Source organism: Glandiceps talaboti, chromosome 12 (assembly GCF_964340395.1).
Source record: "Glandiceps talaboti chromosome 12, keGlaTala1.1, whole genome shotgun sequence".
In the NCBI taxonomy this organism is placed as follows: Eukaryota; Metazoa; Hemichordata; class Enteropneusta; family Spengelidae; genus Glandiceps; species Glandiceps talaboti.
The window spans coordinates 24,662,155-24,679,158 of record NC_135560.1 but is presented as its reverse complement, the minus strand read 5'-3'; the positions used below and the strand labels follow the sequence as shown (position 1 = coordinate 24,679,158).

General features: G+C 34.3%; 1 protein-coding gene across 1 annotated transcript; it reads right to left on the bottom strand.

The window, feature by feature from the left end:
- Window positions 1-251: 251 nt before the first annotated feature.
- On the bottom strand, window positions 252-14,677 carry LOC144443430 (arrestin domain-containing protein 3-like). Its single transcript, XM_078132902.1, has 7 exons — window positions 14,458-14,677; window positions 11,198-11,332; window positions 10,096-10,331; window positions 8,713-8,895; window positions 7,211-7,411; window positions 5,976-6,144; window positions 252-3,382 (listed from the first exon to the last, which is right to left on the bottom strand). Exons 1-7 carry the CDS (start codon window positions 14,573-14,575, stop codon window positions 3,225-3,227), a joined length of 1,200 nt encoding a protein of 399 aa, XP_077989028.1. The 5' UTR covers window positions 14,576-14,677; the 3' UTR covers window positions 252-3,224.
- Between the last annotated feature and the right edge of the window lie 2,327 nt (window positions 14,678-17,004).

Sequence of the window (17,004 nt, the reverse complement as noted above, 5' to 3'; positions counted from 1 at the left end):
CAAGCTAGAGACTATCTGACATTTCCTTTGATGAAAGTGTTTTCAAATCTGCAACCCCTGCCTATACAGAAGCACTCAAAATAAATGTATGTATGTATGTATGTATGTATGTATGTATGTATGTGTGTGTGTGTGTGTGTGTGTGTGTGTGTGTGTGTGTGTGTGTGTACATATGCGCACATATGCTTTCAATCAGACTCAAACAACTTCAAACACTCAGACTTGTGCAACATTACTAGATAGTACCGTGGTAGTGAAGTGCACCATTTAATGATAAAAATTGGTGTGATAAAGTGACAATTAATACCTTGATTACCATTACAATGTAAGTTTGAATCTGTTTGTAACAAGACATTCAAATATATAATAGTTATAACCATCTGGTTATAAAATGGATGATAAAGTTTCACAATACTTGTACATCTATAGGTGTCTTTAAATCTGTGGTACAAAAACAAATAAATATGTGCACCTGACATTGACAGTAGTCATAGTTACTGTCAATCTAATTAAAATCCGATGTGGTGAAAGTGTCTAAATGCTTTATTTACCTCTATTTCCATCGTTTGTGTCGTTTGTTTTCGTACCGAGTGAAACGATGGAAATAGAGGTAAACAAAGTATTTAGACGCTTTCACCATATCAGATTTTAATCAGATTGAGTTACAGTACAAGAAAACCTTTTTTTTTAAAGTACATTTTAATTTACAACAGCTGATTTCACATTCAGCTTTGTAGTTTCTATTTGATTACATAAACACTTTTTGAAGGAGTTTCATTACATACATGTCAGCCTCCAAGTCACTGTGCTTTCAAATTCTGTTGCGGCCTGCAAGTCACTGTACTTTCAAATTCTGCTACAGTCTACATCTTTAGTCCTTGTATATCTCTATTTTTGGCAATAACAATTTAAGGGTAGAGTAGTTTGGCTACACATCAGCCTCCAAGTCACTGTGGTTTCTTATTAAGCCTGTGTCTTTCACCTTTGTATGTCTCTATTTTATCAATAACACTTTTTAAGGTAGTCTTGACTACACATCAGCCTCCAAGTCACTGTGGTTTCTTATTAAGCCTGTGTCTTTCACCTTTGTATGTCTCTATTTTATCAATAACACTTTCTAAGGTAGTCTTGACTACACATCAGCCTCCAAGTCACTGTGGTTTCTTATTAAGCCTGTGTCTTTCACCTTTGTATGTCTCTATTTTATCAATAACACTTTCTACGGTAGTCTTGACTACACATCAGCCTCCAAGTCACTGTGGTTTCTTATTAAGCCTGTGTCTTTCACCTTTGTATGTCTCTATTTTATCAATAACACTTTCTAAGGTAGTCTTGACTACATATTAGCCTCCAAGTCACTGTGGTTTCTTATTAAGCCTGTGTCTTTCACCTTTGTATGTCTCTATTTTATCAATAACACTTTCTAAGGTAGTCTTGACTACATATTAGCCTCCAAGTCACTGTGGTTTCTTATTAAGCCTGTGTCTTTCACCTTTGTATGTCTCTATTTTATCAATAACACTTTCTAAGGTAGTCTTGACTACACATCAGCCTCCAAGTCACTGTGGTTTCTTATTAAGCCTGTGTCTTTCACCTTTGTATGTCTCTATTTTATCAATAACACTTTCTAAGGTAGTCTTGACTACACATCAACCTCCAAGTCACTGTGGTTTCTTGTTCAGTCTATGTCTATGGCCTTTGTATCACAGTCTTTATTTTATCAATAACACTTTCTAAGATAGTCTTTATTTATTTATTTTTTTTAATTAGATGTATACCCTCAGTTTTACATTGGTGTTTTTGTCTGTACGTGTGTCTTGTCTTTTATTACATTTGGTGTTTGCCTGGTGCCAAGATGAATTTCCATGTTTTTATGGACAATAAAGCTTATATCTAATCTAATCTAATCTAATCTAGTCTAATCTAATCTAGTCTTGACTATACATATCAGCCTCCGGGTCACTGTGATTTCTTGTTCAGTCTATAGTCTATGTCTATGGCCTTTGTATGTCTCTCTCCATGCTAACATGGTTTCAAGTAACACTTTACGGGGTAGTTTCATTATATAATGTCAGCCTCTAAGTCACCATTAAAATTATATATGATAAGGTAATAGCTTTTAGAAATACTGTTTCAGTACAGACTCCATGCACAAAAAAAACACTGAAATAATTTCATAAAAGTTCATATATCAAAATGAGCTGTTTGTTAACAACCTGGAAGCCATGGAGATAATTTATATAACAACACTGTATTTCAAGGAAGTGGTCCAGATCAATATATATATGTCTGGGCGAGTTAAACAAGTGCAATTATGTGACCATTGTATGCTGCAATTCAGATTTGCAGAGGTTTACATTTTTGTGTAGAGAATGTGTCAATTTTGAATCATGATTTTTTTTGCACCAAGAACTCCACAAGATCCATTTAAATGCCCACTACAACTGCCATCAGAATTAAGCTGGTTGACCCTGGTGGTAATTTTGGAAGTAGAGACTACAAGGTACAAGGTACAAGATACTACACAACATCAGAATTAAGCTGGGTTCTATTTCCTACATACTTGCACCAAATGGGAAAAATTGTCTTTCAGATAAAAATGTTTAGTGCTAAAATACATTAAATATGTTCCAACAGTAGAGTACTTTCTTGTTAATGAAAAGAAAGCAGTAATCAAAATTTCATGATTCATCTACATGTAGCTGGTAAAATCAACTCCTTTGCCAATAATATATTTTTGAGAAACTCTAATACTAGTACATATTACTCTAAGCCATCTAATATCTCTGTACTTGCACTGTCATGGTTGGTATATATACCAAATTATATGACATTTGAAGCTAGCATTCTATAGATATTCCATAATTACCAAATCTCATTAATTACCAAATTTAATTAATTATGTAAATTACTCATGAAAAATAAATACTATGCCAACAGGCTTTACAGGACATGTGTGTGTATTATGGTTGATGTATGTACCAAATGCTGTGGAATTTGAAGTGTGCATTCTTAAGATATACCATAATTACTGCAAATCATGCAAATTATTCATTAAAACCATAAGCTAGATCAACAAACTATATACGACATATGCATTTTGTTATGGTTAACACATATATACCTAATAATGTTGAATTTGAAGTGTGCCTTACTAAAAACCATCAATTATTCAAAAGACTAAATATTGCTGATGAGACTTCCAGCTTACATGATAACATTATTTATATTGTGTTTTGAGATTGTGTTTGGTCCATTGAACCAAAGTTATAATAGGTGTACTTTGGAGCAAAATCCGACTGTCCAAATAAATAGTCATTATCTTCATCATCTTTGATAGATTTCTCACCAGAGTACAGTGCAGCATAGGATGGGGGAGGTGCTGAAATTAGAAAAACAAATACAAATCGTAAATCTTGCAAGTTGATGAAGAAGTGAACAAGTTCGATGTTTAATAGCTAACGGGTAATTATAATTAATTATACAAATGATGGCAACGTTTTCATTAAACATGGATCTAACCATATCTGTATAAAAATATGTATGCTAAATTTCATTTTCGTTTCAGCAAGTGTTTTGGTACATACATGTATAACAATAAGACTGACAGACAAGCCTATTATGGGTTGTAAAAGGCTTGACTTTGACCCAAAAGGTCAAGGTCAACAGCAAATATGATGATGGTAGCAGAAACTCCTGAGTCCTGATGTGTTACAGTATCTGATCTCTTGTACAAATAGTAGAATGTTATAACAGAATTTAATAAAAATTTGACAAAGTTCCAAAAGTAAAGAATAAGCATACCAACTACAGTATTGTCATCTTTAATTGTGCATAGTTAGTGTGAAATTTGTTTGTGATATGTCTGTACACTGGTGTACGCATGGTATCCATTCACATAACATGTTGGAGCCTGTGAACTGAGAGATTCTCAGGGTAGCTTACAGGCCGATTCAAGTGGGTCTTCAGAGGGAAAGAGCATGCCAAATACACTGAGTACATCTTTATTGTCTGGGTGCTTGGGAGGAACTAACTATACCACAGGGGTCAGCGAGCATGTAATTGATTGATCAAACAATTAGTCGATCTATTTGTTTATTTATTTATTATTTGCTTGAATGATTGATTGATTGAATGATCACTTTTTGTGGTGGAATATAACTTATTTTGTGTGTGATATTGATCAATTGACTCATTGAGTTTTGTGGTGATAAAAAAATTTTTTTTTCTTTCCCTGGCTACTTTTCTGATTTTCAGCTGTTTTCATTAAACATTCTCCCCTTATGTAAATTAAAACACCCCATAGCTTATAATTGGTGAGAGATCACTTACATTAACAGTTTGCTTTATCTCTCATCTTCTGGGAGATTATCACACTGGACAAACAGTCAATCATGCATATACTAGTTTATGCATGATCGACTGTTTGTCCAGTGTGATAATCTCCCAGAAGATTAGACATAAAACAAATTCTAGCGGTAACTGATCTCTCCCAAATTATAAGATTAGAGGTGTTTTAATTTTAAAAGAAGAGAATGGACAAGGAGTCTTTATTTAGTCAATAAAGAGAGAATTACATACAGCCTCAGACTTTTAGTGGCGTGAGATACAGCTGAGAGCAAAGTAGCCAGGGAAAGAAAAAAATAGTTTTAAAACTTAATGAGTGAATTGATCAATATCAGATTACTGTAATAGTTTGTTTTTCGGTCTACCTGTATATAACTTGAACAAACTTCAACATATTCAAAGCTCTGCTGCTTGATTGGTGACAAGATGGAGGATTGGTCGTCAACTGATGTGAATCCAGTGCTGAAGGATTTACATTGGCTGCCAGTCGAACAACGAGTTCGTTATAAAATTCTTTGTATTAACTATTATCTTCAAAATTATCCCTCAAGGAGAAGTAGCGCCGAACTACTTGTCTGAATTTATCAGTATCAATCATCCATTACATGATACGAGAAAGAGTGTTGGAATCAGGCTGAATGCTTTCTCTATTAAAGTTCATGGAAAACAACCTTCTAAAACGTATGGTGACAGGGCTTTCAGTGTGTATGCTCCTAAACTGTGGAATAGTTTACCGCTTGAGCTTCGACTACTTGAGAAATTTGCTCCTTTCAAGAAGAGTCTTAGAATGTATATTTTCCAACAATGCTATTGCTGATGTTTTTAAATTGATTGCTAATTTTTATGTGACCGTTTTTTTTTTTTGTTTTTTTTTGTTTTTAGAGACGCTTTTTAAATATTCATTGTGTTCTTATGCTAAATTGTTGCTGTTGTTCTTTTGCTAGTCTTTCTCATTTTGTAATGTTCAGACCGCTGAGACATGTTTGTGTAGTGGTCTTTAAACAATAAATCATTATTATTATCACACAGAAAATAAGTTACATTGTACCACAAAAATTGATCATTCAATCGATCAATCATTTAAGCAAATAATAAATTAATCAATAAATCAATCGATCAATCAATTACATGCTCGCTGACCCCTGTGACTATACATGTGACAACACCCACCTAGAAATATTACAGTATTTACATATAATTATACATAGATTATAGATTCATGGTTTACCCATATGTGCTCCACATGATCCAACATCTCACATCATCACATTTATTACTCTGGAGCCTTTGATTTACTAAGATAGACACAAACTGAAATTATTGTCACAATATGTTGATACAACAATGATAAGCTATTGAATGGACATTAGTTATAGTCTCAGTAGGGAGGCATTGCAGAGTTTTACTGGAAGTGAGTTTACTTTTTATATTTACATTATCTTAATCAGAGGATGATTATAATCACACAACAGAGGAACCACTATCACCCACTTGTTTAATCTATCACATTGAAGATCAATAGATTTAGTTTGTGCCTATCTAAGTAAACGACCAGCTCGATTATACAGAGTTGTAACTTCTCTAATTTGAACAAAATCAATCATGTATTGAGGCCATGAGATACTTACGTAGGTTTGCGCCACTATCGGGTGGAGGTAGTGGAGGTGCTGTTGGATCTGGAAATGGTTGTAGTGGTATAGTAAAGTTACTATACACCTGCTGCAATGGTATGGTACCAATTGTGACTGGTATACTGACATCTAAATCAAATGGTGTGTTGGAAATGTCGGCTTCAAACTGAAAATTGAAGCAAATTATAAAATGTAGTTTTACAGCAATTAAATATAAAGATTCACTGAATGCGCTTCAGAGATCAATTTAACTGAAAATCAAAGTTCTCCAAATCTCTCTAAACTTTACCATATGAAAGCTTATTTATAGTACTTTTGAAATATGACAAATTAAATTTTGGGGTTCACATTTTATTTTCTAGGACAGTTTCTGATTTTCTCATAGAGTGAACACAGTATTTGATTGCCATATTGGATTTGGCAGCTATATTAGATTCTGAAATGACTTAATTTTGATATCATTTTAGCCTCTATTAAAAACCTTTGTATCCCCAGGTAACCTCATTTTTCCCATGATTTGAGCTGAGAATGACTTTCAGTTTTCTTGGACAAAATAACAGAAAATTTTTAATAACAGCTTATTTTCACACTCATAATGGCAAGAGAGTATGATAAATAGATTTCTATCAGTTACACAACAAACAAAAGAAGTAAAAAAAGAGTCAGGATATTGGGTTATATGCACCATCTTATCATTATCAATAGGCAAGTTCAGGATACAAATCATTTTTGTTCCATTGGCTTGACTGCCCATGGCACTGATGTGTAACTGCGCTAACTCTCTCATAGTAGATGAGAGCTAAAACAATTGCTTATCCAGTGTGTTGGACAGTCTAGGTGGAACACAAATGGTTTTTATCCTGAACTCACTCAATGACAAGTGTGTTACAACTATACAGCCCATTTCACGTTACCATTCATTGCCTCTGTCAGATACACCGGTGCACCATGCACAAACCAATGAGAAACTGCACATTCTACACGTATGTTTTAAGATAGCAAGGTCTTAAATTTCTTGCTACATTTTGTCTAAATTAAACAAATCATTTACATGTATTGCAAATAGACACAGACACATGGACACCAATGTTTTAATGTTTGCATTTGATGTCTGCATCTCAGGTCTACATGGTGGCACATTCGTTCATTTATCAGTAGTTTATATGTGATTGTATCATAAGAGTCTATAAATGGTACATTGAAATGGGCTGTATAAAATCATGAATACATACTTTCACACAGTATTCAATATCAATGAACTCAAATCCCTCTAGACCACTGGCTGGTATTGGTGGTATAGGTAATGGTTGCCCACGCCAGCTGATTTTATCATTTGGACCACAACCCATGCCCTTTATAATTGACACTTTCTCTTTAGTTGTACGTGTATGTCTCCACCCATGTCCATGCCTGAACGCTGTAAATTTACATTTCTGTGAAAGATAAATAAAATGCAGGGTAAGTTATATTTGAAGTGTTTTTCTTTAATATAAAGATTATCATTATTACTGTATTCACATATTTCTAACAAGTGTTCTAATGCACATCAATAACATCTTTCAGAGTTTACCAACTTTATAATTCAAAATCTCACTGTTCACAAATGAAGCCCAAAGAAACAAGTCTTTGATCATTGGTACAGAGGGTCAAGGTCAAAGTCAAAGGTCAAGGTATGAAAAGACAGCTTCCATCTGATTATATGGGGAAGACACTTGAATGGAATCTCTATGTATTACAGTTTATGAGTTGTGGAATAAAGAATGATTTTTCACTAAAAATATGGCTGCCATTCAGTAAAAGTGATATCAGTACCAAAATGCTTGTGTACAGTTCTTTTCTTCAACATTACTTGTAAACAAGATTTAAAAGGAATTGGCCATATGTAAATACTACAATGTGTCTGTGATAGGCAGGAATTGGGTTGATTTTGATAATTGACCCTCAAGATGAAGGTCAAAGGTTAAGGTCTAAAAAGATAACTTGCATCTGATAATAGTGGATAGACACTTCAATGGAGTGTCTGTTTATTACAGTTTTTGTGTTATGCAATAAATATTGATTTTTTACTACGGCCGCCATTCAGTCAAATTTGCATATATCAAAAAACAAAGTGACATGCAAAGGTCCCGTATGATATATAACCTTTGTGCCAGATTTGAAAGAAATCAGATATTACATGTCTAAGAAGTGACATATTACGAACAGTCGACATATGTGCAATGTGCAGACAGACAGACGGAGCCTGTCGTAACAGCCCCGGATTCAAGGGCTAATAACATTAGATGAAAGTTTAAATCCATACTTTTACCATATTTCCAGTTAATATTTTCTTATGGGCTTCATGCACATACATTGAGATTTGCAATAGGTGTATGTTTTATTATACCTCGGTGCACATTTGAAGGGGTTTTGAAACAAATGATGGATCTACGTCTTTATATTTTCTGTGACATGTGAAACTTTAAAACTAGACAGAAATTGGTAGCAATTGCAGCATACGCTTTATGTGAAGTACATGACACTTTGGATAGTTAGATTGCTTTACAGATCAGTATCTGTTTACACAGATATGAACACAAAAATGAACACACAGACACAGACACAGACACAGACACAGACACAGACACAGACACAGACACAGACACAGACACAGAAGACACTGAACCCCAGTTTAGTTATTGTGCTTAAGGTAGATTCACATCAATGAGAAATATTAGCCTAGGATGGTCATTACCTGCACAAGTGCTGCTTCAGAATCATTAATATCCCGTGAGCTCACATTGTCAACATCCATACCAACTGATATGATTTCACCAGACACATAACCTTTACGATCAGTCGTTGCTGTCATGGTGATTGGCCCAGTAGCACAACACAAACAACACACTGTCTTCTGGTCTTCATCTTGCTGTGCAAACTGGAGGATCAGATAAGGTCAAGTTATTAACTTTTACTTCTCTTGAGGAAGGAATTTAATGAGTGAGTGAGTGAGTGAGTGAGTGAGTGAGTGAATGAGGGATTAAAAAAAACAACCATTAATAAAGTGTCATGATTGCATTGATGGCAAATTGATGAAAGTTATTTAATACTAATAAAACACATATGAAATATAAATTTCAGTGCAGAGAATTAACGAGAATAGGAATTATCTTTCCATGATTGAAAATGGAAAATTTTATCACCAATTAATTGTTTGGGAAAGTGTTGGCAAGGATGATGCCATTTAGTCACAAATGATTTTAAAAAGTCTGTAGCATGATATATAATAACAATACACATAGCTGGTGCTTTCAAAATACTTTGAAAAATACCAGTAACTAAATCATATACAATATTCTGCAACAATTCTATAAATGTGCAATGTTAGATATCCCACTATACACTTCATGAGGTAAAACGTACAATTTGAAAAACCTTGATGCATTCAATTTGGCAATTTTAACTTTTGATGACATTATATTGTCTTGTAATATTGTGTGCGTTTTACCTTTATGAATAATCATACTCATGAATCAATTAATTTCACAACATACTGGAGATAATGAGAATGAATTCCCCAATCTTGAATATAAAATATCATGATGACAATGACCATATGTGGAAACAATTGACAATACCAGTTATTTCCTAGACTGATCAGGAATGTCAGCTCTCATAAATGGTATGTAAAGAACTTGTGCATGTTAGAGATATGGCTGCAGTGCAGACACACAGATAGATGGATAGCCAATAATGGAAGCCTTTTCTGGCATAGTCTATCTGGGCAGTATATAGGATTAATAGAAGGATCATCCCTCACTATAATAGGACATCATTGTTACTTATATGTAACTACTGTGAACACTAATTTTATATGAATATGTGCTAACAATGTTTATACTGCATGCTGGAAACTTCGAGGGAAATGTAAGTTTGGACACAGTTTCTTATTTGTCTGTGGTTTGGATGACTAAATAATTTGGATAATCAGTGCTTTTACAGTACGTAGTGTCTATTTTTCCCTTACACTGACATGTCCATCAAAATAAAGTGTGTCTGACACATCCTAAAATGCCATTCTGCCAAATTTTTGCAAAATAAAAATGTTCAATGCAGTAAAGCTTGAAATCTGATTTACCATTGAATCTGGATATCTGTTCAAATCCACAGGAATTCCTGTCACAGTGAATGCTCTTTTGGTGTTATGGTCAAACTTCCAGGGCCTATCAATGTTAGATTTGACAGTGTAACGCACATAGCCATAGGCTGTTCCCTCAAATGAATAGGGAAGTCCAGATGTAGGAAGTTGAAAACGGAATGGGAATTGATGTGTTCCAGCATGGAGGGTTGGATTATCACCACTCTCACCTTTTTCTGTAAAAAGATGAATTGACAATGTAATACACAGGTTCGTTAGTTTTGCATTGTAATGTTCAAATGTCCACTACTATAATGCCACAGATACGCCATGTTTAAATAACACTGGCAACTCCATGTTGCATGAATTTATTGGCTGTGCACAAAAACACAGACTTGTGGATCCAATCATAGAATACTCCTCAAATCTAAAACACATATATAATTATATATTTATATGATATGTATAAAACTGATGGGGTGTCTCCACTGTGGAAGGTAATGAAAATATTAATAATGTAAAACTCAGTAATATAACATTTCTGGCATAACACACACACACACACACACACACACACACACACACACACACACACACACACACACACACACACACACACACACACACACACACACACATAAACATGGGACACACATACATACATACATACATACATACATACATGCATGCATGCACGCACGCACGAACACACACACACACACACACACACACACACATACATACATACATACATACATACATACATACATACATACATACATACATACATACATACATACATACATACATACACACACCATCACCAACTGGCAAAAAAGTCAATGCATTTGGAGGTCACTTTATTAAATCATAGTTATCACAGTCTCAAATTTCTACATCCTTGTAATGAAATAATTTATTTCAAACTCTTACTAGATAATAACTTTCTAAACACTGTAATTAGTAACTGGAAAACAAACAACAGTCCAGTGAAAAAAAAAACCAGCAAATATAATTACACAGACACAACCTACCATACTTTCTGTCCATGCGAAAAAAACAACTATTGTTTCATCAACTCTGTTTCATTTTACCAGCTTACCTTTCCCCCATACGGTTACAGTCTCATCAAAAAATACACTTTCTGCGGAATAGTGGACAGTTTTTCTGTTGTCACCACTACCTTCAGATTCAGTCCAGTGTACCCTCCCCATACCACGAAATCTAACACGCACTCCTGATAAAAAACAACAACACTATACATACATTATGTTATATTTTTTATCTGTTTATGTGGTTTAATTATTACAAAGACAATTAACTCGCATTGAAAATTGGGGGTTACCAATATATGTACCCATATTTCTTTCATTTCAAAACTCTCTGGGTAAGTTACAGAACTTACTATGGTCATTGTCATAATTGCTATGATGATTAAAATTTTATTCAGTTTAAGATATACATTTTCATCTTGATAATACAATGTACTATATCCCACCATACATTTCTAATGTAATAACACCACCCTCTAAGGATGGCACATCCAAGATTTTGAGCAGTTGACAACAATAGACAATTGTCAGCAAGTAAATACGTGGAGATCATTATTCAAAACCAATGTCAAAACCACAATCAACTTCTTCTTTTTTTAACTTATTCACTACATTTAAACAATGAATATCTGATATATGTTTGCTGGCACTAAAAACTGAAGCAGGGTTACCTGATCCCTGTCCTATTTATGATGCCCATTACAAGCTAATAACTACATAGGTAGCTAAGAATGACAACTTAGCAGGGTTATCTGATCTGTCCTATTTATGATGCCCATTACAAGCTAATAACTACATAGGTAGCTAAGTATGACAACTTAGCAGGGTTATCTGATCTGTCCTATTTATGATGCCCATTACAAGCTAATAACTACATAGGTAGCTAAGAATGACAACTTAGTGTGAACTCAAATATCAGTAAGTACCCACACACACAAACTACACTTGATGGCTGAATGGCTTATAGGGTGATTGGCTTGGGATTTGCAGGTTGCAGGTTTGAGCCCTGTCGAACCATTTGTTTCTGAATGTGATTACTATATGTGTATGGCTATTAAAAGTCATTGGGTAAGATTTGGACCTAATTGTGTCCTAGTAAACCTAGCAAACCCAGAGTATAACTGGGACCCCGTAGGAAAGAGCTTGCAGTGTGAATTCTTTAATTCTATGCTTACAGAGATTGCAATGTATTGTATGCCCCCAGGGAGTTCAGGAAGTATTAGGGGTATTAAATGTGCAAGAATATAGATCCATGCTGATGCAAGGGATAATAATCAGAAAAGCGGTTTGAGTAGTTAATATATAAAAACTAACATTAGTTACATGTTATGACACATTAAAAGCTATAGCATATTCAACCTCACATTTGAACTTAAGTAGCTATACTGGTCAGGTTTATGGGACTTCCAGTATTTTTATCAAGTAATATCTAGCTCATTGAAATTGAGAATGACTTAATTGGCAGACAGTGCTATTATTATTGAAAGTGATAGGATAGTGTTTCAACATATATGATGATGAGGCCAGTATCACTGATCAGGACACAGTGTGTTGCTTGTTTGCTATATCTTTAAGTGCTCTGACCTAGATTTCACTATTTTCAATACGTTTGACATGTCTTATATGTGTATCTATCTATCTGCCCACATTTTTTGTTGTGACATAATAAGCAAATCTTTTAAAACAGCACAAATTTGCTCCTAAAACAGTAACTTTTTTCAAGATTACAAGTCTACCTATGTACATTTTTGTTACCCAAAAGTGACGGAAGTTCCAGGATCTTTGTACAATGTGTTGATGAAAACAAAAATTACAAAATTTGTGATCACCATGTTGATACTGTGTGTGCATGGCCTGTGAACCTTGTAAATTGCAACATATTTCTGCAACATACATAGTCTAGGTCAGCTGTCATATACAGTACATCCAATATTTGATAAGGTGTGTGTCTTTTGTTTAATCACCTAATGCTTGTGTTGTATTCCTGACAGTGCAGAGGAGGTAAGGGCACATATTAACCCATTGTGGTATGAAACATCTGTTGGTACATGTATATAATAAAATTACTGTACCATATGACTTTTGCTACAGAATACTATTTATGTATACATGTACATGTTGTAAATCCACATCACATTAATTGTACACTTTGTATTTTCATATGTGGCAGTCTAAAGTTATTGTATGTTGGTAGCTTTTATGAAGCCATGCAAAGTATTACTACAAAACAAAAGTTATAGGCAGACTCCACAATAGACTAAATCCATAATTTAATTGTTAATTGCATGTGGTAGTATGTGATAGCAGTAGATGTAATCAAGATAGTGCCAATGGCGTTGCAGCATAACGCTGATGATAGCAAAGTTGGTGTGAAATCACATTACTTTTCCTGTAAATGATTGTCATTTGATGCAACGATTAGACATCAACAACATAATTTGGTGGTCTTAACTGTGGGCGTTGTGTCTCAATATTGTGAAATGTTTTGTAATTTCATTCACCAACAAGAGGAAATTATACATCACTCACGATTATTTTCTGGAAACCATGTTTCAGAAAGAGTATATAAAATCAAGGATCTTGGCATTCTTATCACCAGGCACCTCTAACCGTTGTTATAATACACATATCTCGAATATTTGAAACAAGGTCTTGCATATGTTTGGTTTCCTAAAACGCACTTGTAAATCTTTCAAGTCTGTGTCTTGTATGAAATCCCTATATGTAATAGTACTGTTCAGTAGTCTGGAATCCTTGGAAAACTAAATGATTGATAAATTAGAAAGGGTGCAGAGGAAATTCATTAAATTTCTCTGTTTATGGTCTCCTTGTCCTCACTCGAAAGAATCATTCACTGAACTTTGTAAATCTTTTTGCATTCCAACACTTGACCAGACAAACGTATTTAGAAATTAGATGTCACGTTTTTGTACAATACAAGTCTTGTCATATGTCCTTCACTATGGTAAATTTAGTGTTTGTAAGTGTACATTTATTTTTCAGACATTCAGTGAAAATAAAGCAATACAATATGGTATACAATACAAGATTAATATAATACTGTGAGTATATTAAAATGCAGAAAAAAATACATCACCAAAATCATATGTACATTCGATCAGCTGGTGCCCCTGTAAAATGTCTTGTGACATTACTGCATATCAGGAAGTACTGACCCAATATCATGTATCAAGACAACAAGATCCAAACTGTAAAGTGTAAGTGCTAACATTGGAGGTAGGAAGGCCTCCATGGGCATGATGATGGTGCAGTGTAAGACAGTATTAGTTGTAAAACATATACTATATACCTCTGCACTGCAGGGAATCGGAGAGTTCGATCGCTACGTGTCCAGCAACAATATCGCCAATATTATACACTTCCCTGTTCCAGTCAAATACAATATCATAATTCTTCAATTTCCCCATGTTCGACCAAGGAATTGGTAAATATCATCAATGGGAATCCCGGATGTAGATGAGGTTCGTCTTTTATAGACGCATACACTTTTCATTCAGCAGTTTCAGCTTTCATCGTCTCGTCTGTGAACTTTAAGTGACCTAGATCATACCATTCCTCCAAAGGGTTAGCCGACTCAAAGGGCGGCTGATCTACACCATGCACCAGAGCAGATAATTAATAGAAAAGTAACACAATCATACAGACAGAAACATAAATTTGACCATAGACCCTAGTGTAGGTGCTATGATTTGACAGACGTGGAAAAGTCGGAAATGTAGATATCAATAACATTGACTTGTCGAGTACCAAAGTTTATGTTCGTTTTAAGCACACTATAATAACTGGAAACACGATTACCATGTTGTATTATAGTCATAATGGTCATTTAAAAAATACTGATCGTCTGAACGAAAGACTAATGACGCAAATGGTAATAAAACGGATAAAAATGAGATACAAATGTACTCCCCTAAAGGTCCTCGGCGTATGGTCTATCTTTTGTGCAACGATCACATGGGTGTCATGTGAGACCCTACGATCGAGAGCCCGATTGCATGGAGGGGCCTTCAGACGATACATACAAAACAAGTTGTACTAGGTAAATCTATGGGAGCTTGCATTTGGTTACCGGGGCGAGATCAATAGTTTCATGTAGGATTTTAAAAAAAAAAAAAAAAAAAAAAAAAAAAACCACCTAATTCTTTTACATTTTTTTCATTTTAATATTTTTTTTTTTTTTTTTTTTTTTTTTTTTTTGGGGGGGGGGGATTTTTGAACCCGGCATTTTAGTTCTCACAAAAATTATTTTACTTTTCATTCATTGACAATCTGTTTTGTACCTCTAAATGGAAAAATTTCTAAATGCCATCAAAGGCATTATTAAAATTCACATTCTACATTCTGTGTTTTACTGTGTTCATAAACATACATGATAATGTAATGAATTACTAGTAAATGAGTAGGCACTATGTCTCATGTCCAAATACTATATATGTTCAGACATGAGACAGCAACACCACCTACTCATTTAACTCATTATGTTTCAGTTAGGTAATATTTTCTTTATCTTTAATAATAATTTTCTGTATGCTTCAATTTTCTTTTATTTCACTTATTTCACTTGAGCTTCGAAATCTTTACTAAATCCTCTGGGAATTATTTGAGTAAACATAATTAAGTTTCCAAAATTCTGTACATTTCCCTCATAAAAAGATAAAGTTGTAAAAGAGACATTTGAATACATTTAGGACCAGTCATTTTCACCTGGCTAAGGTGAGATTGGGGTCAGTATGTTTGGTGGAGTCATTGAAGTTGGAGGGGGGGGGGGGGGCATCAATAGTAAGAGCCCTTGATTTGTGGGCAGGGGGGTTCCTGTGGAAAACAGGAGGACGTGATAACACCATTCCATTTATATCAATACTCCAATAGCATATAACTACTGCTGTCAGTGGTAAGAACAGAATGTCCTGCTAGAGAAAGCCATTTGACTATATGGTGGAGAGAGAAATAGTAGAAATGACCACATATATAGTTACTAGACTATACATATCATGTATATGCTACCTTGTTTAATCATAGACCTGGTGGAGGGTCTATGGTTAATGTATTACATGCAATGGCCACCATAATCAAGATCACTATGCATATACATGTAATCCCATTCAACACTTTGTATTCTCATCCCAATCAATTTTCAACAATATCCCTTGTGGGACGCACTGTGTTTAAGTGACCTGGTTAGAGCTCAATTTAAATACTAAAATAAATATAAAAAATGAAACATAGAATCAGATAATTTTAATTCAATAATTTGGCATCCTTATAGTCATCTACCCATCCTTGAAAGATCTCAAGCAAATATGCACCAATCCACCAAGTAGTTTGGGAATGTGTCCTTTCGCCATTTATTCCTTTTTATAATTGCTTGTCTTGAGTAAGTGTTTTGTCACTACTAATCTGTCACTCAGTGACAAGGTCTTATGCTATCCATACTTTCCACAGCAGAACAAAGAAAAATTTGGTGGAATAATATTTAATCATCTATAATTTCTAGGATGCTAACCAACACTGGAGTGTATTCCTACTAATTATTCATGCAACAAAATAATTATTTCAGACAACAATGAAAATTGTAAGAATAAAAAGATTTATTACACATGATTGCTGTTAAAGATAAACAACAATTAAAAAAGTAAATACCTTTTGAATTACACATAATTATAAATTTATATAAATTTTGGTGTTATCTATTCAATTTCTTTTATATTGAATATTTAAATTCTGTAGTAAGTTGTGAATGGGGTGTATCCTACATGGTTTCTGTACTAAGTTGTCAATGGGGTGTATCCTACATGGTTTCTGTACTAAGTTGTCAATGGGGTGTATCCTACATGGT